This window comes from Macrobrachium nipponense, chromosome 39 (genome assembly GCF_015104395.2).
Source record: "Macrobrachium nipponense isolate FS-2020 chromosome 39, ASM1510439v2, whole genome shotgun sequence".
NCBI classification, from domain to species: domain Eukaryota; kingdom Metazoa; phylum Arthropoda; class Malacostraca; order Decapoda; family Palaemonidae; genus Macrobrachium; species Macrobrachium nipponense.
In genome coordinates this window covers 13,088,161-13,112,045 of record NC_061099.1, presented here as the reverse complement: position 1 = coordinate 13,112,045, position 23,885 = coordinate 13,088,161, and the positions used below count along the sequence as shown (strand labels likewise).

The 23,885-nt window shown below is 41.8% G+C and overlaps 1 protein-coding gene across 1 annotated transcript in view; it reads left to right on the top strand.

The window, feature by feature from the left end:
* Positions 1-23,634, top strand: part of LOC135209960 (phosphatidylinositol 4,5-bisphosphate 5-phosphatase A-like) — a 77,192-nt gene extending 53,558 nt beyond the window's left edge. The window contains 3 exon segments of the mRNA XM_064242686.1: positions 4,392-4,473; positions 4,475-4,617; positions 23,505-23,634. Of these exon segments, the coding sequence (XP_064098756.1) occupies positions 4,392-4,473; positions 4,475-4,617; positions 23,505-23,622 (343 nt within the window). The 3' untranslated portion in view covers positions 23,623-23,634.
* Positions 23,635-23,885: the final 251 nt, after the last annotated feature.

The window sequence follows — 23,885 nt, the reverse complement described above, 5'->3', positions numbered from 1 at the left end:
TCAGTACAAATGAGGACTGTGTTCGCTTCCTCAGGAATTCTTCAGACCCTAACTTTATGGACTTCATGAAGTTTGCGGCTAACAAAGATGCTAACATTGATCCGCAAAACATCCTCTTCCTAGAATCAGATAAGAGAGAGTCAACTATTAGACAATATGACTCAGCTGTTAAAAAATTAGCATCCTTCCTGAAAGAATCAAACACTACAACCATGACAGTTAACTTAGCTATATCCTTTTTCAGATCCTTGTTTGAAAAAGGTTTAGCAGCTAGCACTATTACTACTCATAAATCGGCTTTGAGGAAGATCTTTCAGTTGGGTTTCCAGATAGACCTAACAGAATCTTACTTTACGTCTATTCCTAAAGCCTGTACTAGACTTAGACCCTCTCAAAGGCCTACTGCAGTCTCATGGTTCTTAAATGATGTCCTCAAACTAGCCTCAGATACTGACAACTCGTCTTGTACATTCATAATGCTTCTTAGAAAGACGTTATTCTTATTAAGTCTAGCTTCAGGAGCTAGAATTTCAGAACTGTCGGCTCTATCCAGAGATGCGGGTCATGTGGAATTCCTCCCTTCAGGAGAAGTTCTGCTTGCTCCGGATCGTAGTTTTTTGGCTAAAAATGAGGATCCTCTTGCAAGGTGGGCTCCTTGGAAAGTCATCCCACTTCCGCAAGATCCTTCTCTCTGCCCAGTATCAACTTTAAGAGCTTTCTATCTCGCACATCCTCAAGATCCTCAGGTTCTCTCTTCATGAGAGAAAAAGGTGGTACTTTATCAGTAAAAGGAATTAGACAACAGATCCTTTACTTCATTAAACAAGCCAATCTGATTTCATTTCCAAAAGCACATGACATCAGAGGAGTAGCCACCTCAATTAACTACTTTCAACATATGAACTTTGAGGATCTTAAAAAGTATACTGGATGGAAATCTCCGACAGTCTTTAAACGTCACTACCTAAAGTCCTTGGAATCTTTAAAATTTTCTGCAGTAGCAGCGGGAAACATTGTTTCTCCTGATACTGTATAGTAGTCATAGTATAGAGTCCCAGGTCTCCTTTCTACCTACCTCTCCAACATGCCTCACCCTATCGCCATGCTACTCGGATACTCTAGCCTTAGCCGCTGAGATCATATTGGTGGATTGTCCCTTATTTTTTGCTAGGGACATCCACACTATGTACTTATAATGTACTTCAGTGTCCCTACCCTTATTTTTATGCTAGGGTAGGACACAATGTGTTTGTATATTATGTAAATACCTTACTTAAGTGAATCTATTTTGTTAATTTGCATTGCATTATTGGATATTACTATGTTTAATATAAGTTAATTTTAAGTACTTTATATTGTTGGCTTTCTTTATCATGTCATTGTTTAGCATAAGTTAGCTTTAAGTACTTAGTTTGTATTCTGTAATATACCTGATTCACTTATATTATATACCTGTTTTTTTACAACTGATTTTCATTTGGTCCTTTTTTCCCATCTTGTCTGTTTCTCTGGTACTCTTTCATAGGCCGACACGAGCTGAGCCCAGAAAAGGGGGATTTTGACGTAGGAAAAATCTATTTCTGGGTGATTGGCTCGTGTCACCCTATGAAACCCACCCTGTCTTGTTTACCCACCCTGCAGGACAAGATGTTCATAGATTAAGGATGACCGCTAGGGGCGCTGCTGTCCGTGGCGTCCCTAGTAGTAGTAGTAGCGGCCGCATCACCCGTTAGTATCAGCTCTCTCTAGTGGGGATTTTAGATTGGAAGGTCTAAATGGTGAATGACTCGTGGTAGTGATCCCACTCGCCCCTATTCTCATACCGACATTCTTTTATAGAGTGAGCGAGTCAGTTTTTACTGACAGTTTTCTTAATTTTGTTTTTCTCTGGTAATTTTAGATTAATTTTGCCTAGAAAGAATGATATTAAGGATACTTTCATAGGGGCGACGACGAGCCAATCACCCAGAAATAGATTTTTCCTACGTCAAAATCCCTTATTTAGCACTATTGGCAGTTAAGAGTAAATTTATTGCAAGCACCCTTCTTAAAGCTGTTGTAAAGCGAATGCTATTTTATATTTTACCTTAGAGCTGAGAATTATATTAAGGCTAAGTTTTCCAGAGAACTGTCAGAATTCCCAATATAATCTCCAGTGGGGTGAAGAAGAGGACTTCTTCTTTGTCATGTTTTGGCAATTAAAACTACTCAGATAGGTTAAGTCTGGAAGAGGTAGTTATCCTTTTGTTTTGTGATGTTGAAACCTAGAATACCTTTGTCAAAGGTTTAACCCTGGAAGAGGCACCTTTTGTTTTGTGGTTTTAGGAAACCTAGAAGTCTTTGGCAAAGGCTAGGCCTGGAAGAGGCAAAATTAACTTTTTGCTTTGTGGTTTCACAAACCTACCTTTCTTGTCAAGAGTTAAGCCTGGAGAAGCAAAGTTAACTTTTTGTTTTGTGGTTTTGGAAAATCTAGAATGTCTTTGTCGAAGGTTAAGCCTGGAAGAGGCTAAGTTAACCTTTTATTTTGTGGTTTTAGAAAACCTAGCTTTTTTATTTTCAGTGGGTAAGCCTGGAGGAGGCAAAGTTAACTTTTCAATTTGTGATTTTAGAAAACCTTGAATGTCTTTGTCAAAGGTTGGCTAAGCACTGAAGAGGCCAAGTTAACCTTTTTTTTCTTTTGTGTGCTTTAAGAAACTTGGAACATCTTTGTCAAAGAACACAAGGTCCTCTGTGATGTACGTATATGATTAGGCTAGTTCATGAGCACTAGCTCCATATCTTCTACCTTTGTTGAAGGCAAACATTCATAATGTGAGCAGCAGTTGTAACTTCATTTAGTGTTATGTCAGTTTGTTGCTTGAGAATAGGATTAATGTGGCGCATTAGAAGTGCAATTTGGTTCTATCTGCTCACTACCTTAAGTATGCAGAATCGTGTTTGAAAACAGTAAAGCTGTTAGTCTGCTACTAGTAGTGGGTAGTCTTTTCCTTAACCAAAGAAAGGGCAATCCTTTAGACTGTTTAAATCCCAGGTTTTAATATTTTGGGGGAGAGTAAAGGCACAAATTCTGTATAGGAACATACCTTTATTAAAATTAAGGTATATTTAATTTCAGAGGCTGTTGTTTATAGGGCTTTGGACCAGGCACAGGGGGTCCCCTCACACCCGCTTCTCTTTCATTCTGGCTGAATTGAAAGCAGTTTTCTCTACAAGGCTGCTCTTCATTGCACATGTATGAGAGCCTTGCTCCCTGAATAGAATCCAACTTTTTTGTGGTAGTAAGATCTATAAAGGATTCCAGATCAGGTAAGAATGTTTGGGTTTCATGCTAGAGACCTTTAGCTCGATTGGCTGAGCGGAATTTTGTGTAGCTGCACTACCACTACCCACTGTCCTCTTCTCATTGTGGGAATCAACTAACTTTAACAGTAGATAAGATTCATCCCAAATAATATAAATTTTTTTATAATAAAATTATTATTTGGATACTTTCCTACTGTTAAAGTGGACCCCACCCAGCCTCCTCACAACTAAGTGTGCTGTCAAGCAAAATTCTGATGAGCTAAAACATTCCAAACACCTGGTGGAGAACATGTGAACTAGACAGTCACCTGGGCAGCCATTCAATTTTTTTGTTTGAATGCCGACTCACCTTATTGGCGTGGAGATATAAGCTAACTTTGACAGTAGGTAAGTATCCAAATAATATATTTTATTATGAAAATTTATATTATATGTAAAGAAAACTCATTTTATACTTGAGAATTCAGCAGTTGGGAGTCTGTTATTGAGTAAAATCTGTTGTTTTGGAGTATGGTTACTGAGGTATTACTGGAACTTCACTGCTTCAGTATTCCATTATTAATTTACATATAGATTGCAATTTTTCAATTTTGTCACGCTATTGGATACTCATACTTCTACAAACATTGAATTGGAACTGAGACTGTATAAAGATCTTCCTGTATAGGCTAGAGTGAGTCCTAATGTAATATGTTGATTTGGATCTCTCCTGAAAGGGGTGGAGTTTATATGATAGGCTCCCCCATAGGTTTGTTTGGTTTTGGATCTCACCAAGAAAGGCAAGAGTTTTTCATGTGTTTACAGAAGGAAGCCTATCCTAAAAATGTTGGAGGAAATGTAGAAGTTTAAAGGCTTTTGTATCATATTATGGTGTTCATATATTCTTGAATGTGAATAATAGATACAACAACTATTATTATTAGTAATTGAACAAGAACAGTGTGTGGAAAAAATCTTGATTGTGGTAGATACACATTTTCAGTGGAGATGAGCTAGTATTAATTGTGGAATGTACCTCATTAATAAAAAATTACTCTTTGTTAAATTTTATTGCTTTCATTTTTCTTAACATTTGTTTTCTTTCTCAGCTATGTGTTTTGGGTTGGAGACTTAAACTTCAGACTTGATAACACTTTAACTAGTGAGATCATTTCTAAGCGAGTAGCAGATGGGTGACTTAGAGAAGCTTTATGACATGGATGATGTGCACAAGGCTCAGAAGAATGGAGAAGCATTCTCTATGCTGAAAGAAGGATCCATAACTTTCCCCCCAACATATAAATACCAGGAAGGGAGCTCAACATATGATTTATCGTAAGTGAAAAGCACTTTTAACCCTAAGAGCTGAAAATGACAGTTTTATAATTCCTTGTGGGGCTTCTTTTACAAGACAATTGTCAAGTTGTACATGTTTTTCATAAAAAAAATACTTTATTTTATTTTTAATTGTTCATATGCAAACAAACCTTCAGTCTTAACAATAGGGTAATTTCTAGCACCTAGCTGGATCCGGTTAAAAAGCAGATAAAAGCAAGGGAACTGGTGATATCTGGCAACGCATTCATAGCTTGGGTGAGGATTGATCAAGGACCACGCTGCTACACCAGTCGTTTCTTTGACCGCCTGGGTGAGAGTCGTGTTAACCTCTCTTGGCCTTTTCCCGGTTCATTGCCCGTTTCGCTTGTGTTTAGTGTGTGTGTGTTGGCTGATATTATGGCTGCTTCTGCCTCCTCTCGGCATTAACGTATGTGCCCCGGAGTCCCAGGTTTTCAGTGTTCTCGTTTTTGGCTTCGGCAGCGACTTACCCCCACATAACGTGCAGTAGGTGTGTTCTAATTTTTGCAAGAGAGAACATCGGGGGTTTCAACTCTTCTTACTCGGGAGGGTTTTTCGGCCTCTTCCCGATGTTTCGTCTCCCTGCAGTAGTCAACCCCCCATAGTAGCGTCGTTCCTGCGTCTCCTTCCTTTTCTTCCATTGATTCGTCGCTGGAAGTATCGGGAGGCCACCAGGCTGATGTTTGTAATGTAGCCCCTTCTTCCTCAGGAGTTAATTTGATTCCCGAGAAGGGTGAGGCTTTTTCATCAATCTCTTTTCTTCTAGAGTCGGAGGCATCCAAATGGCAGCGATTTGGAAGACGCTCGGGCTAGGGGGTCCCCCGTCTTTGGAGGGATTGCTAGCGCATTTTGTGGAGGCTTGGACCCCCCCTCCCCAGACTGGCCAGGCCATCCCCCCTCCTCCCGGCCTCGTCTTCATAGGTAGCTGAGGTTGGCCGTCTTGTATTGCTCCGCCAGTGTCTGCTGCTGCTTCTTCGAGTCAGAGTCGTCAGCCCATGTTGATGACGTCTCGGGATCCGACTTTGTGTATTCCTCTGCCAGTGGCGTCTGATTCCCCCTCGCACCGAGGGGAAGCCGTGACGTCACCACCACTTGTGACGTCACTCCCATCGATGACGTCTCTCCCAGTCATCTCCTCTGATCTGCCTCTCTCAGCCGTGACATCATCCCTGCTGCCCAGTTTGCTACATCTCCCTTCCTTGTCATCAGAAACCTTCTCCGCGCACATCAGTCTGAGGTCATATGCCAGGCAGCGCTTCAGAGGTTGGACTCTGTTTTGGGTGTGAAGTTGGCTGCCTTATTGGTTGGGAGGACTGGTAGGAAACGTGTTGTTTTGTCCCCGCTCCTGAGAAAGAGTTCACATAAGAAACCAGTGCTGTCTTCCTCTCCCTCTTCCCCCTCTACGGACCCGTTGGCGCGTCAATCGTTGGAAGGCTAAGGACTTTGTCCTTTCTTTGCCTACGAGGGAGGAACAACACGGACATGTTCCCGAGAGTGTTGGTGTTTTGGGCAGTGTTAGTGTTCCTTCCCGTGTGCAATCTGCAGGAGATGCTTCGTCCTCTGCCTTGAATCACAGGTGTGTTCACCCCCCACCGTCCATGCATATCGCCAGAGTGTTGCAACCTCCCCTGTCCATGCACATCGCGAGCGTGTTGCGACCTTCCCTGCCCGTGACATGATGTAAGTGCTCCCTCTTCTCCAAGGCCTATTCGTCGCCATAAGGATCTCAAGGTGCCTGTCAAGAGGGGTCACAAGTAGTGAGTTGCGGAGTTGGTGCAGCAGGAGTGTTTGCCTGGCCTCTCTCACTGGTGCTTCCAAGAGTTCGACTCTAGGGGATTCTCCTTTGATCTTGAGTGTTTGGGATTCCTCCCCCATCTCATGTCCGTACGTCCGCCACACCCGTGTCTATTCATGGACATGTTAATGAATCATCTGTTGGGATAAGTGATGTTCCTAGTGTTGTAGTGGGTTTGTCTTGGAAGCCGATGCATGAACCCAGCCCAGACAGGTTACTTGGGGATTCGGGTTGTTTGGCTGCTAACCCTTACGTTAATTTTAGTGGGGAAGGTGCCTTAGAGGAGCCTGCACATCCTTCTCATTGTCGGTCTCCGTTGCCAGAGCAGGAGGAGGGAGACACGCAAGAGTTTTGTCTTCCTTTTTGGAAGTTGTTGATCTCATTTATGGGTTTAACAATTTGGAAAGTAGGACTCGGGCTCGGTCATCTTACACTCCTTCTTGCTTGGAATCCTTAGTGGGAGCTACTCAGGACCCAAAATCATCTCTTCAGCTTCCTTTGTTGGGGCACATTCAGTCAGTCTTGCAGAAGGTTAACGCCTCTGATTCGGACCGGGACGTGATGTGAGAGAGATAGAGGCAGTACTTGTTCCCTTGGAGTCAAAATCACAACAATCTTATGAGATGTCTGCTTCTTGATTTTAGCCAGTCTAAAAGTTGTCTAAAAGTTGCCATTAATGAATTTATGGGCTATAGAAGTAATAGAAACTTTTCCGCCCGATTCCTTAAAATCAATGGCACGTGATTCTGATGCTCACTATGAGTGGATCTGTTCACTAACAAAAACTTGTTAGTATGTATTGCTACTCCTATGAGGGGATCAGTCCACTAAGGGTTAAAGTACAATGTTTTCCTTCTGTCCTCTTGTATTAGTAGTTAATTTTCTAGTAGTACAATCTTTTCACACAAATGAATATTTTTTTTCTGCTACCAGTATCTACGTATGTGTCTTTGCAGGAAGTAAACTGTTATTTTTTACTTGTTGTGTGAGTAGAGTTGGTTACACATAAAAAATATGAAAAACAGTGGTTAATTACTAGGTTGGATCTCCTTTTAAGAGAGTTCAGCATTCGTTTCATTGGCTTTACTAAAACATCTTGCACCATTATTTTGTATAAGTGACTTACCCAGTACAGGCAGTCCCCAGGTTCTTTCTCCTTGGACCTGTAGTGGCTGCACTACAAGTTACTTCTTACCGGGCTCCTTTAAGAGGGTAAGTTGCATCTTGCCTAAGGTGTGTGGTTTTGGTTGTGAGAGGGATTCGAGAGTGACTGGCCTGTCCTCCTCCTCCTTTCTTGTTCTCCTACTTCTCTTCCTTCAGGCTGAGAATTGGACTTGAACCTACACTTGCTGGACTGGCATTGTGATGGGCTGAATGTTGGGTATGTACAGTATATGTGATTGATTTATTATTATTTTTCTATGCCATGTTATTTATGGATGTGTAGGAGAGAAGGTATTGCTTTTTTTTTTTTTTGGCAGTTTGCTGAGTCTGACGGGGTAGAGTGATGTGCTCCCCTTTTACCTGAACAGTGGTAGAGTTCCTGGATGGGTGGTTGAAGATGTGATATAGAAATATGTGTGAGAGTGAGTCAGGTTATGAGTCAGTCAAAACAAGAGTGATTGGCCAGTTGGGAAGAATGAAAGGGAGTGTGGTCTACAAAAAGCACGATAAGTTTGAGGAGGCAAAAATGAAGGTTGGGGAAGAAGTGGGCTTATATGTAGGCTAGAAGCATTGGGCCAGAAGGAATTATGGAGAGGAAGGAATTGAGGAAAACAAACACCTCATGTGGAAGTTCTTGGCCACCATCCATGAGGAAAGCTTAATTTTTAATGAGAAGAAAAGAGATCAGAAGTGTTGGTCAGGGAAGAGCTTAAATTGGGAGGTTGTTTTCAAGATCGTAGAAGATCTGGGAGTAGGTGATGATGAATCAAAAGAGTTCTATGTTGGGTCTGAAGTTGTAAATGGAAGGACATGTAAGGACACTGTGGTGAGTGAGGAGCCAAGTGTGATGCGAGCCTTGTTGAAGGAGCGTAGGAGAGATCGGATGGAAAGAGGAGGAAAAACTCTACAAGTGAATGTGGGAAATAATGGGAAAAGGAGCTAGAGCAGAGGCCAAAAGTGGCTTAGGAGTGGAAGTGTAAATAGAGCAAATGGAAAAATGAGGGGAAGTCAGATGGGAATGAGTAGTAGTGATAAGGAGTGTTAAAGGTGTAGATGAACTGGGCATGTGAAAGCAAATTCTAGATGGGCCAATGGCGAGGGTTTCGGCTGTGGGAAGAGAGGACATATTTTGCCGGACTGCCTGCAAGTGAAAGAGTTGAAGTGTTTCGGCTCCAGAAAGGTGGGGCATCGTATGAGAGACTGCCCTAGTGGAAGGAGAGTAGGAGTAAATGGAAGTCACTGTGGAAACTGGAAAGAGTGGGCATTTTGCCAGGACATGTAAGATTCCTCTGAGTAAGTGTGAAGGATGTGGAATGTAGGGTCATGTGAAGGAAGTCTGCTGTAGCAAACCACAAGCCCAGGGAAACTAAGTATGAACAGGGTTTACCTTGGAGAGCCTCGGGTATTGAAGGGATAGATGAACTGCATGTTAGAGAAGGGTTTGTAAGTGGGAATGTCTGTTTTGGGGAACGAGTAGATACATAGTTGTTTATGTGTTAGGGTAGAATTTGGGGGAATGTTATTGAAAGCATTGATTGGTACTGGTTGTAGTGGAAATGTGGTTTTCAGAAAGGCATATGAGAAAATAAAAGAAAACATAGCACAAAGTCAGGAATGTGCTGGATATGTAACAGGGATTGGAGGATTGGAAGTGGAGGTGTATGCAAGGTTTGCCGAGTCGGTTACTGTTGCAGGAATAAAGATGGAGGAGTTTTTATATTTACATTGTCGACAGAGTGAATGAGAGGTACCGTATATGTTACTGGAGTATGCATTTGTTCCTACACGGTATACAAACCCTTGGTCCTTTACAATAGCAATTACAAGCGGTGTAGCAGGGATTACGGATGTTAAATTCTTTAACAAGATGGTTAGGCAGTAACTACCACCCAGTAGGTGGGGAGACCTGCCTGGCTGGGCATAAACACTCCAATTTACTTGGAACTGTCTTCGAGAGATGTATTTTTTGAGCTCTTGCTGACTGGTCATTAATCATGACTTCATGGTGGGGTCTTTCTTTTATTGTTTCTAAAATGTTTTGAATACTATACTGTGTTCGATATTAATGATTAATATACAAACCCACTTTTTGTGATAAGCCTTGCTAGCCACCTTTCCCCTTTCCCCTGCAACCAGTATCAATCAATGCTTTCAGTAACACTTCCCCACATTCTACCCTAACACATGAACAACTACGTATCTACTCGTTCCCCTAAACAGAAGTCCCACTTACAACCCATCTCTCACAGGCAGTTCATTTGTATCTACACCCTTATCACTTATTCTCACCCTTTAATGTAAGGGTGTGACGGTATATTTATTTGACATTATGCTTGCACTTTGAAGAATTTACCAGGAAGAAACGTCGGAGGTTTGTCCTTTATTTTTCTCTCCTGGTATTCTCCCTTCTCCTTCACCCCTTTTGCTAACTAATTGGACAAAGAAGGGGGCATGTGGTGTTGATGTTTGAGGGATTTCCTCTTGTTTCGGAGGGCAGTGCCCTTTGGTGTGAAAGGCGTATCCTTCTTTTTAATCACATTTAATTTTTACTGCAGGCTAACAGTTAACGATAGTAGATTACAGCAGTGGATGGCTGGATATCTCTTCGTGTTGGCTATCCTGACCCTCGGAATTGTACCCGTGACTCATTAGCATGCTGTGACATTGGCTCTCGAGTGTGTGTATGGTTCCCCAGCTGAAAAAATTATATTTGTTTGCTCCTGTTATCCTGGTGTTTCATCACTGGACAGCATCTACACAGCTACCTTGTGGTTGTTAACTCTACTTTTGCGATGACTCTGCTTCATCATGAGAAGAAGTCCTGCGGGAGCTAGCGAAGAAGTCAAGGAAGAAGAGGTCTTGAAAAGTGTCGATGTCTTTGTCTTCGTCGTCGTCGTACGCCTCCTCACCTTCTTCTTCGAAGGCTTCCCGGCCTAAAAAGATGAAGGTAGCTTCTCTGCCCCTTAAGAATTCTCAACACAAGACTTTTAAGGGTCTGCATCCTTTCCCTGGGAAGGAAGCAGTTGTCTCACTCGTTGGCTCACCTGCTCCTTTGGGACTGGGACCGTGACGCTGTCCCCAGGGTCCAGTGTTTCGGGAGTCTCAGGAGTTTGAACCAAAGTTTGTTCTCCTGTCTCTGGTACCAGGGCTGTTTGAGAGACTTACGAGTTTCTCCAAATGTACAAGCTCCATATCCACAGTCAGTGATGAGGAGTCTTCTCTTCGATGAGAGTGGTGCAGAGTGAGAGAATGGACCAACCGCAGCTTGGACACACCTGCAAAGACAGAACTGGCTTTCGCCAGGTGCGCCGCTGCTAGCAGTGGCACTGCTACAGATCAACAAGAACCTCTGCATTCTCCTCAGGAAAGTGTCTCACCAAGGCAACCACTCTCTCCAGACCCACGTCGCTGTGGTGACAAAGCATGGCTCATTCCTTTTGACAGTGCTGCTGTAAGGAGGAATGAGAGCATCTGATCCTCCTCTCCTATTCCCTCTACATGATTCCTTGGGCAACGTCAGGAGGGGTGAGGTGAATGGGAGGAGTCCTGCAGTGTCTCCTGCAGGATTCAGCGTCAGTGGCCTACGTTCCTGGAGGGCTACTAGGGTCCCACTGAACGTAAGGCCACGTTGATAAGGAAGGAACTTCTGTCAGTGATGGAGAGACTTTTCACCGTCTTGACACCTGGTGTTCCGATTCTCAGGACTCGAACACCTAAAGACTGAGTTTTCCCTGGCTCTTTCTGTCCTTTGGGCATATTCCAATCCGCAGTCCCTTTGGGGTTTTGCATTTTGGGAGCCTCGAGTGCATATTCTGTTGAATTACACTCTTAATTCAGTCTTAAATGCTCGCATATAGGACTCGTTTTAATACCTGTTCCTCCTTGATTTCTACGGAAGTTGAAGAGGGACCCCTCCTTGAGGATTGTTTAACGAAATTCAGGAGTCTTGCCGAATGCTTTAATTCCTTGGAATTTCTGGCACTCTCCGAGTGTTATGGTCTTCTATGATTTCCAAACACTCGGGCGAGATGGAAATTCCCGATCATTGTTGTTACAAGAATTGGGAGTCTTGCTGAGTGCTGGAATTCCATGGAATTTTCGGCGTTCTCAGAGTGTTTTGGTTTTCTTCATTTCCAAACATTCGGGTGAGAGTCTCGCTGAGAGCCTGGATCCCTTGGTTTTGTTCGGGCTTGCCAGCTGCTTGGCTTCATCATGTTGCCAAGCACCAGGCGAGCCTTGTACCAGTCTCGCCTGATTATTGTCTTACAAGAGTTGAGACTCGCGCTGAGCACAGGAATTCTTGCGAATTCTAGCACTCACTGAGCACTTGCTATCATGAGTACTTGGGAAGTGAGAAAAGTCTTTACTAGTACAGAAGAGTTTGCTCTTCAGTCTGGTTTGAGTTCTATGCAAGGCTTGGTACTGCATGCCAACATCTTGGTGCATATTCAAGTCCTGTCCTCGTATCTTGAACCCTACGGTCCGAACACATTGGACAGCAGACACATAATCCCTCTTTATTCTTCTTCTTAGAGCATCACCCCCAATGAGAAGAGTTAACTGGGAAGAAGTGATAATTCTTTCCTGACGATTACCATCCATAATTATGTGGTGATGGCCTGCTTAGTTCACTTGACTCGGCTTGCCAGCCCAGCGCTGCCGAGTTGAGTTCTTGGCTCTGCCAAACGAACTCTCTGCTTTTGATCAATGCGGTCCCTTGCCATGGCATGGCACCCTCCTTTCCCATGTTGCAGTCCTGGTGTGATCTTGTCAGACTATCAAGGTCCACAGAAGGGGTCGTCGTCTTCGTCTTCAGCATCATCCTCCGATACCTCCTTACCTCTCTTTGACGCCTCCTTACCTCCCTCTTCGAAGGGTTCCCAGCCTAAGAAGAGGAAGGGAGCTTCTCCACCCCCTAAGAAGTCTTGACTCGAGACTTTTAAGGGTCTGCATCCTTCCCCCAGGGAGGAAGCATTTGGCTCTCTCATCGGCTCTCCTGCTCCTTCAGGAGTGGGAACAGTGGCTCTGTCCCCAGGATCTGGTGTCTCGGGAGCCCCAGGAATTTGGACCCAGGTTCGTTCTCCTGTCTTTGGTTCCAAGGGCACATAGAACCGGAGCTGTGTCAGGTATTTGTTCACAAGTTACCCTGAGTATACAACCTCCAAAGGGAGTCGTACACCCACAGTCAGTAATGGGGAGTCTTCTCTGTTGCGACAGTGGCACAGGGTGAGAGGAGGGACCGAGCTGCGTTGGCGACTCAGACCCACCTGTGAAAGCCAGGAATGGCTCTTCCTCAGGTGTCAATGTTGATGTTGCTGTCCCTCGGGACAAGGCATCTGGGGAAGCTAGGAGGTGGTTCTCTGAACAGTCCTCTTTGTGAGGTTCGATCATGGAGAAGACAGATGCGTAGCAAGACATGGCAAATTCTCTCCAACCTTTGGCGCATTTAACTCCGCTCAAATCTCACTTGTGTTCCCACAAATGAACCAGCTGTAGGAAAGAATGCTTAGTTTGGTGAGTTGAGAACCTTTGCTCTCCCTTCAGGAAATGTTTTTTGCTGAGGCAAATACATTTTCCTACTCTATGCATTGCTATGATCACCACAAGTTCAGAGAAGAGTGTGCAAGAAGGGTCACTCCTCCTCTTTTTTTTTTTTCCCCTCTACTTCCTGGGTTACACCAGGACTAGTGTTGGAATAAGAGGAACTCTACTGAGTCTACTCCCCAGAGTTCAAACAAATACGAGAGACTATGTTCGTGGTTCGATCTTAGGATCTCACCGAATGTACGTTCAATCTGTTCAGGATGGATGTCACAGAAGTTTGAACTCCACCTCTCCAGTGTTCCCATTTTAGGGAACTACCAGTTCGACATGAACTTTGGTTTCCTGTTGTATCGGGGCCATAGAAACGTCCCCTTCGGCCAGCTTGCAACCCTTCGCTTCTTTCTCATTAGAGAATGAAGCAGGTCTGCAGGTATTGCATCTCTTCAGTTGAGATTCTACTACTTATGAGAAACTTTTTCTTGGTCTTGCCATCCCAGGGTGCCAGGCCTCTGAATGGCTTTTGACTCTGTTTGGGACATACAAACTCTTATGAGAGTCATCAGACAGCTTTTGTTTGTTAAGACTGCATACTGTCTCCATCCGGCAGTGGCAAAGAGGATTGATGTGTTGCATGGATCATCTTCAACATAACCCTTCAAAAGGTGGATTTTCATGTCGCTACTATGTCTTGGATGTAGAATATTTCGACGTCTGTTTTGATGGGTCAAATCATTCTTGATCCTCTATGTCTTGGAATGTATTTATTGATCCAGATCCATCATTAATTTGTCCTGTTGATGGGTTGTTGGCTCTGTGGAGACTTGTCACCCTTCATTGGATGTTGATTTCCTTTCTCCACTATGGGCTTGCCAATGAAGAAGTGTCTGAGGATATGGCTCCTTTTGAGTCTTTCGAGAATGCAGGCTTCATCTCTACAGATAGCTATGCCACCTGTATGTTCTTCCCAAGAGCGCACAGTGCCAGTGGCTTGGTCTTCATCACACTCTGAAGAATTTGTTGGAATAGACGATAGATGTAGTCCCATGAGGACCACATTATTTTCTTCCTTGGGGTAGTTACCCACAGGTCCTTGGAACACCTTTTCCTTGGACATGTGGTGGATACTCAACAAGTTGTGTTTGCTTACTCAGCTCCTTCGAGAGGACAAGTTGCATCTCTTGCGTATGGTGTGCAGTGCTAGAAGTAAGAAGGATGCAAGAGTGGCTGGTCTTTCCTCCTTCCCTCTCCCCGTCCTTCTACTTCTCTTCCTTCGGGTTGAAAATAGGACTCGAACTTACACTGGCTATTCAGGTGTTCGATGAGGTAAGCTTACACATCGAGTTTCCTTTCTAGTTTCTTATCAGAATCATAGAAGAATTCCACTCCTCCCTCTAGCAAAGGGAGGAAGGAGATGTGGGCAATAAGGCAGGAACATCTCTTCTTTTGCCTTAATGCCTCCGGCTCTTTATATTCTTCCCTGCTTTTTGTATGAGTTACAATTCCGCAATCATTTTGAAAAGGCCCAAAGGTCTGACTTTTGATCTTCCAGTTCTCAGACTCCGGTCAATGTGTCAGAGGCAGGGCACTCCTCCTCACACTTTTGACCAGGAGGATTTGCCCAGGTGTCCTGAACTCCTGTCAGTTCTAGGGACTCGCTCAGACTCCTCCCTCCAATCAATGAGTCTTCCTATTCTAAAGGACAGAAGGTTTGTATATTATATCTTGTAGGAACAAATCACAGTTTCTGTAAGTTTTTCCTAACTATACAAACCTGAGGTCCTTTACAATAATTGCCCACCTCATGCCACCCCTCAGTCTGAAATATGGGCCAAAAGTAAATTGGAGTGTTTATGTCTGGGGAGGTGGGTCTCCCTGCCCACCGGGTGGTAGTTACTGCCTAACTACCTTGTTAAAGAATTTAACGGCCTTAATCCCAGTTACACCACTTGTAATTCCTATTGTAAAGGACCTCAGGTTTGTACTATATTTAGAAAAAATGTAATTTACTTTTAAAAATTTTGATTTTTGAAGATGAAATGGGGTAAGAAGAGTGTGAAGTTGTATGTGGAGGAGGATGGAGAAGTTTAAAGTTGGTTTCTGGAGTGGAGGTGTATGAGATGGAGGACGTACCATTGCCAATAGATTTGGAGTGTGTATGCAGTGTGAAAGTAGGATGGAGAACCAGTGTTTGAGTTGGCGCAGAAAGTTTGGGTGAAATATTCATAATAGATGGTAGCTCTGCATGCTATGAAATATGGTGCGTCACACATGTTTTTTATGGAATTATGGATGTAAAGGACCCAAAGGTGTGTTTACAGGTGTGTGGGGATGTGAAAAAGAAAAGGTGGAGAGGAATACATCTGGCTGATACATTGGGAAGCTTAAGAAGTGTGGTTGATTTGAGTAATAATAAATATGTTAAGGGGTATGATATGATGGCCAAAGGGGAAAATTCAGAAGAGGGGAGTAAAGAAAAGGTAAGGGAAAAGGTGAGAGTGAATAAGAAGTTGAGAGAGTACGAGAAAGAGCAGGTGTATGAGCTGTTGTGGGAAAGAAAGGTTGTGTTGAGTCAAGGTAATGAGGACTTTGGGACAGCCAGGTTGCTGGAGTTCTGTATTCAACTGACTGACGACTTGCTGATTTATCGTAGACTGACATTTTCCTCCTCCGGCAATGTGAGAGATTGAACAGCAGTGTGAGGAATTAGAAAGGATAGGAGTAATTGAACCCAGTAAGAGTGCTTGGAGTAGTCCGATTGTGCTGGTAAGAAAGCCTGATGGAAGACTTAAGAATGTGTATTGATTATCGGAGAGTAAATGAAATAACAGTAAAGAAAAGGATTCCGTATGTGTGTGGTATCCAATTGTGTATACAGTATGCATGGGGTGAAGGTGTTTACAAAATGAGTCTGGTAAGGGTTATGTATTATCAGATGCCAGTGGCAGAAGATTGTAGGCAAATAAACTGCTCTCCTCAACTATAAAAAAACTGTATCAGTCCTGCAATCTCAGTTTTGGAATTTGCTAATGACCCACCAAGCTGCATTTCCAAAGAGCCATGAATGTGGTACTGAGCGGTTTTCCCCACGAAAATGTGTTGGTGTTTCTTTATGACATTCGGTATGAGTAAGACCATGGAAGAGCATGAGATTGATGCGAGTGGTGTTGAAGAAGCTAGGGAAGGAAGTGGGGTGAAAGTCAATGGTGAGTAAGTGTGAGTGGTTCATGGAAGAAGTGGAGTTTTTGGGTCATAAGGTGAGTGAGTCAGGTGTATGAAAAGCGGAAAAATTTGTGGAGAAAGTGAGAAATTTCCCTTAGCCTAGGACTGTGCGAAAGTGGCGTGGATTTTTGGGATTGATTGAGTTTGGAAGGAAGTTTATGGAAGATTGTTCAGGATTGCAAAGCTGTTGTCAGAATGGACAGACTGTAAGAAGAGTACAGTCGTGAGGATGAAAAGATGTGAAAGTATTTGAGAAGTTGAAAGAGGAAATGATGAAGGATGTGGAAGAGAGAAGTTGAAAAGAGGAAATATGAAGGAGTGGAGTTGGCATACCCTGACTATGATAAAGATGCCATTAAGTTAGAAGTGTATACAAATGCAAGTGGAGTGTCGATGTGGATGTTTGATGCAAAAGCAAGTAGTGAGGAGGAATTGAAAGCCAACAAAGAGGTGATAGCATTATGTCAAGTAAGGCATTTAGTTTCAGCAGGAGGGGGGCGAAAATGAAAAAATTCTAACTACTGAGAAGAGAAGAAATGGCTGCACGCATTTTGTGCGAAAGCTTTACAACTGTTTCTGTATGGTGTGAGGTTTGTGTTACATATGGACAATCGACCTCTAGTGTATCTGCAGAAAATGAAGGGAGTGGATGCTAGAATTGCACTAACTGCAGGGGATTGAGTGGTGATTTTGTGGTGGAATGTATCCCAGGTAAAAAGGAATGTTATTGCAGAGTTGATTTCTAGGCTACCTGGGGAAAGGAAAGAACAGAAAATGAAAGACATAAGACCAGAGTATCTGCCAGAGGATTGTTAGTAGTATGTGAGAGTAAGGGGGATGATGACTTGATGTTTGAACATCTATGGTAAAACACCACGGCAGGCCAACCCTCATCACGGTGGACGGGTCTTATTCACTCGATATTTAATTGGTGAAACAAGAATACAATTGCAACTCTAAGCATACCATTTAAAAGACTGAAGTTTCGTCAACATAATGTGATATATGAAAGCCCCATACGAACTAAAATAAGCATGTGAGCTCTTCGTAAAATATGTTTTCAAGGCAGTTTTGAAATCCAATATGGCGGTTACGTTGCATAGAAGGTTCTGATCAGTGACGGCCACCATCTTTCCCCAGCCTTCCCAGCACTCATTTGAACAATGTTAGCGTATATAGGTAACAAAATTTATTTGATCTTACTCAAGATTGCAGTTGTAATCAGCACAATAAAAACAACATTTTGTTGCCTATATTAGTGAAAGTATGAAACCTGTTATTCCCGGGGTTATGGTTGAAACTGAATTCATTCTTATCTTGTAATCGGTGGTTTTTATCCTTACTGCCATCGCAACTGAAACTCCACAGTGCTTATTTGATTGTTATTATACACATTTTGGTCTCAGTTCACCCCACATTGCACTTTAAACCCGTTGCTGTTCCTGGTTTCTAAGCGCGCGCGCCACAAACACAGTTACGAACAGCAGATGACGACAGACGACGAAACTGCAAAGTTTTATTCCCTAAATTGTTTATTTTACTCGTTATTTAGTTTAAATTTACTTTATTTAAAAATTTTGATTTAATTCATGTATATTATCCCTTTTTTGCAACCAAATTACCCCCAAAAATTACAGATATTTCTAAAGTAGATACAATCAAATGTTTCTAACGTTTTCGTACATCTGGCTGCCGAAAACCATAGAGGAACGACTACGGATACGTGCATAGAGGAACGACTACGGATAACTGAATTATATACATATTTTTTTTTTTTTTTTTTTGCTTTTTTGTTTTTGCTAGCACTTTTCATTGATTTTAGTCTATATTAGTATTTTGAATTTCTTAATAATCGTATGCCAGAAATAAATGTAACCTTTAATGTTTGCATGCTAAGAATGGCAAAATCATCATTGCCACATTAGTGGAGGCTTCACACATACGCCGTTCATTATTATAAAACTGTTTCCATGAATTCTAGTTGTCATAGTAATGCAATAATGAAAAATAAAATTGCTTTAATATTTATGTACGTATATATACTTCCAATGAAATTAGGCTATGTATTGGAAGTATATATACGTACATAAATATTAAAGCAATTTTATCATTATTGCATTACTATGACAACTAGAATTCATGGAAACAGTTTATAATAATGAAACGGCGTATGTGTGAAGCCTCCACTAATGTGGCAATGATGATTTTGCCATTCTTAGCATTTCAACGTTTTGTGTATAGTCTTATACCCAGTTTGGAGGGTCAACACAAACCGAATGGCAACAGAGAGAGAGAGAGAGAGAGAGAGAGAGAGAAAGGAAGGCACAGGAACAGAGAAGGAAAGGGGTGGCGATGGAAGGGGGGGCCTGGGGTAGGTGGAGCTTTTTACGCGTGTTCATATCCATTTCTGCATAATGGAGTTTTGTCTCTTGGTACAAGGACAAGTGTCGTTATTCTTTACGATTAGTGATTCACGATACCCTTATAAATTACGGCACTGGGTGTAATGCACTATAGCAAAATCTCGTTCTGTTACGAGTGTTCGTTACAGAAATAGGTATTGCCCAAAAACGTGCTTGCAGTCTCTGAAACCCATAGTAGACATGCTGCTTAGTTGTCAATCAAGTTTTTATAACCAAGTATTTTTTACAAGCTAGCTATTGAATAAATTTGTATTTTTCTCAGTCAAAACATATGCCCCTCAATGCTAACTTTCCTCTTTTAACGACTTTCTGGTCATTGCAAATTCGGCCCCATAATTTCTTATGATTGCGAAAACAGACAGAGGCCCAGGGACCGAAAACGATTGCGTCACACTACGGCGGTAATCTGGCAGTAAAACTTCTTCATATATCCAAAAAGTAAATAATAAAGATATATATGCGCATTACGATTATAACAATTACATGAATAGCTGATAACAATCTGCATGAATAACTGGTAAACTGTTCTGCAAAAACCGTTTTGATATAGCAATTATTTACAATAGGTACGAAAGTCAAGATGTCGTGACGTCATAATACAGAACTTAAAAGAACGTTCTAATTCAGAAAAATAATTTACTTAAATCTGAGTCAGAGTCGAGTTACTTTTTCAATAACGAATATTTTCAAATTAATCATCATAAATATGTAAAATATTGATGTTTTACTATTATTTAAAAATTAGCTAAGAGCTCGCTTCTCGTCATCTACCAAACAGTTGTTTACTCCTACTTGTTTGCTGGTGAGAAACCGTGTTTCGATTGTTGTGATGAAAGTGCCCCAGCGTCTGTGGGTACAAGTGGTGTGCGGATTTATCACAGGAAATGGAAAGTTTGTTGACACAAGCGGCTCCGGAAACATCGAGATGGCGTCAATCTTCGAAACATTTTTAGTTGTAAGTAAAAATTTCTAAAGCGTTTTGGTGAGATTTCCACTGCCGTGGACGCCCTTTTCAGTACCCTCTGTTTAAATCTTAAAATTTGGCCTTAATTTCTAACTTTGGAGAAAATACTTACTTCGAAAGGAGAGTAGAGGTCATTTGCTATGTTTCTCACCAACAAGAAGTCGCGACTGATGCCCATCTCCGGTGTCAGGACGCGTTATAATGTACTTTTTCGGAGGGTGGCAAGCGTTGATTGTAGGTGGCCTGTTTGGCCTGCCGTGATGTTTTACCCTATGGTACAGATTATAGTATTTGGAATCTGAAGGTTTGAAGGTACAGGTACCTGGAATTGTTAATGAACTGAGGTCGGAGGTAATTGAAGAAGTTTGGAAAAGACCTGGAGGTTTGGGAGTGTGAAATGTAGAATGGTATCGGAAGAGCCTAAGAGCTATGATGTGTCTTGGAGTAGCCCCATTTCAGGAGGTTTTGATGGCAGTGAGTAAAAAGTATAAGGTGATTGTGTTTGTACACATCGTAGGGGAGAAGCCATAGTATATCTGCATGAGGGAGTGAAAGCAGTGGAGCAAGAATTTCACTTGCAGTGTTTGAGTGGGGTACACTGTACCTGAGTTGTAGAAAAAAGAGCTATGAACAGGAATATGAGAAAGAAAAAATGCTGAAGAGAGAACATCTGAATTGTTGGGAGTAGAAGATGATAGTAAGGAAGTAAATGAAGGATGTTTGATTTGTGGAAGAGACAAGTGTCAGTGTTGACACGAGGGGAAATACAATGGTTGTGGGAGTAGATATCAGTGGAGGACAGTATGTACTGTGAATTGGTGGACATGGGAGTGCAAATATCATCAGCTAACACACGTGTGGTTAGGTATGTTGAGAGAGTGAATTGGAATGTTGAAAGGAAATCAGTGAGTGTCAATAAATTGTACAGTAGCAGGAAGATCAGTTGGATGGGAAGAAGTGAGGTTGAAGGTAAAGTTGGGAGAGAGTGAGGTGGAAGCATGTTTTGTGGTACTGGGAAATGACCAAATACTACTGTATTATTTCCGGTTTGGATCAGGTAGCCTAGGTTTTTGCCATGGGGAACCCCTATAAAGCAAGAGCTTTGGTGTTCCTTCACTTCCAAAGGGGTTGCAGTTACTTAAAATTAGGCCCTCTTGTTTTTATCCTTCAATAAGTCATAATTGTTCCCTCAAGGCACTGTGAGGGAGGTTCTGTCTGCCTTTCAGAAGAATTCGACGCATGACTTACTAGCTCAGTTGTCGTAGCATCCACAAGCAACTTCTGCTCCTGCCAAGGCTTTTTATTTTCACCTCTGCAACTACCCTTTTGAGGAAGAAAGTCATGTCCTCAAAAGAGACCCCGCCCCAACCTTTGGCCCTCTTCAAAGTAGTATTTAAGAAGTCTTCCATCAAGACTTCCTCCAAGTGTATCTCTAGTCCTTTGCACTAGAATAGTTGCAGACTGCAACTATTTTAGGAGGAATGGAGTCGCAGGGGGGCAGAACCTTGGGTGGTTCAGGTTCTTCAACGAGGTACTTCATTCCTTTCCAAGTCTTCCATCTCCTTAGCGACTTACTGTGCATAATCAGAGAGGTTTTGACTCTAGCAGAAGTAGTACAACCTCTGATCAGGAAGGTTCAAGGTTCTATCCAAGATCTGGATGCCAAATCAAACTCCAAGTGTCTGCCAGCTCCTTTGTCTCTAGCTCATCTGGCTCTAGCTCCAATGGCGGATCTAGAAATCTTTCATTGGGGGGGCACTTATATCAATATTTATATGTAGTATATGTATGCACACAAATATATACTAGTTGTTGTACATTTGTTGAAATAATCATTAAATAAGCAAAATTTTTGGTACTAGTAATGATGATTTGAAAGAAAGCTACTTCTGTTGTTCATATCCATGAGAGCCTTACATGACAGGGATTTCCCCCCCCCCCCTTAATGCACCACTGGCTAGACTCAGAATAGTATAGAGAGCTCTCTGTCCAGTTGGAGTTTTTTTTCAGGATTTCCCTAAGCTGAACAGGAATCAGACAACCATCTATAATAACTTAGGGAATTATGGCAAGAACCTGTCTTCCTCTGTCTAAATGTCATGTCTTCCATTTTATGTGGACTTCATTTTTAAAAGACACTCAGTGCTGTGGAGTGCCTTTTGCATACTTTGAAGTGAAGCTAAGTACATCAGAACAGCCTCTACCTCATTACTTTTGAGATGCCATATGCTCTTGAAGCCATATTATTATCAAACTACTAGAAGCATAAGCAACAGTTTCAAAATTTTTCAATATCTTGGACCAAATTTTAGTGGAAGGAAACGCAGTATGTTCTCTTACTATCTCTTCACCTTTTCAATAAGGTGCTGAGTTTGAAAGCCAGGGGTACAATGTACCTGGAGCACCCTCCACTCTCAGTGGATGGGTCTTGACTTTATTTCAGTGTAGGTGTCAGGGTTTTCTGGTTTTTAATTTGGGTGCTGTACCCAGAGCAAGGGCAGGCACCAATCATGCTTTGCTAGGAATCAGAGCATTTCCCTTGCTGCAAAGTTCCCCCCAAATAGGAGGCGACCCTTGCTATACCACCACGCCAAGTTAAGATGAGTACCAACCACAGGTAATATCCATCTACAGTAGCTCTCCTAACTGATAGGAAATGACAAGCATTGTTTTCAATGCTAGCAACTTTTATATTTCAAATTCATTATATGACTTAATGTTTTGGAGTAGGATATGTCCATGATCCCACCTCCTTTCAATTTAGAATCAGTTATGTAATTATGTACTGGGTAAGTCATTTAAATACAAAAATTTTTTATAATAAAATTAAGTTTTGTTACCCAGTAATTACAGTGGCCCCCCATATTTGCATTCTCCGGATTTGCGCATTTCTCTCTGGGCCATCTACCCATTATTTATGGAAAATTCGCCTATTTGCGATATTTTTCTGAGAAGTATCCAGAAATTCCTGGTTTTTTTATCAAAGTTATTTTATCATAAAATGAACTTTTTATGATAAAACTATTAAAATTCCTTCCAGGTATAAAATTTTTAGGGGTTAGGGGGTTCTTGAGTCTTACCTACCAAAAGCCGTTTTCAGCATTTTTATAGTGAATTCCAACTATATTCGCAGATTCTAACTATTCGGAGGGGCGGGGGGGGTCTGGTACACTCCCCCACGGATATGGGGAACCACTGTACATGATAAGAGCCTCCCCTCCTCCTCTCTGATCTCTGATGAGCATTGTGCATAAAGCAAAATGAGACCATTAGGTATTATTGGCGTTAGAGGTTGGCACTATACACCTACACTGGGCTATCGGAGCGCTATCTGCAAAATTTAAATTTAGGCTGCCATTACGTGGAAACTAGCTATGTAATTACTGGGTAAGTATATACAAAACTTAGTTTTATTATAAAAATAGTCTTATTATAAAAATATCATGTCTGTTTTAGCACCGGGTATGTTAAGAGACCGTATTTCATGGGCCAGGTATAGTGTAGAAATACTAGCAGCAGGTCTATTCTGGCTTGTCATTTGTAAGTTGATATAATGAAATGATCAGATGTTGTTTCCTTTATTTTAACTTGTAAAATCAAGTTGAAAGATTGACACTTGAAGAAACAACATTCATTTGGAATATGTGAAATTATGTAAAGTAACAATGTTGCATTGTAGAAAGGCAGGTAATCTAGTGTGAATGTTTATTTCCCTTGAGCAAAACACTGTCTGTTATGCTTTCTTTTATATTTCCAGACGTAGACCTGCATGGACTGATAGAATTCTTTATCAGGTTCATGTTGATGCTTATGAAAATGTCAAGTTGGGAGTGAAGCAAGCATCATACTCATCAGTAGATACATACACAGTCTGATCATAATCCTGTGTTTTCAATTACGTTTATTAAGGTATGTCTCTATATGAAATTTAATAAATTCAATTAATTTACTATTTTATGAAGCTATTTGAAGTAGTATTGTAATACTTACATAGTTCACTTAATGGGTGCATATGGTATCGTAACTTTAGCTCCATGTAACTACCACTTTTGATTCCTAGTGTTGTTATCAGCATAATGATTTATTTCATCACAACCCTATCAATCATATATATACCTACAGTTGTGATATGTGAATG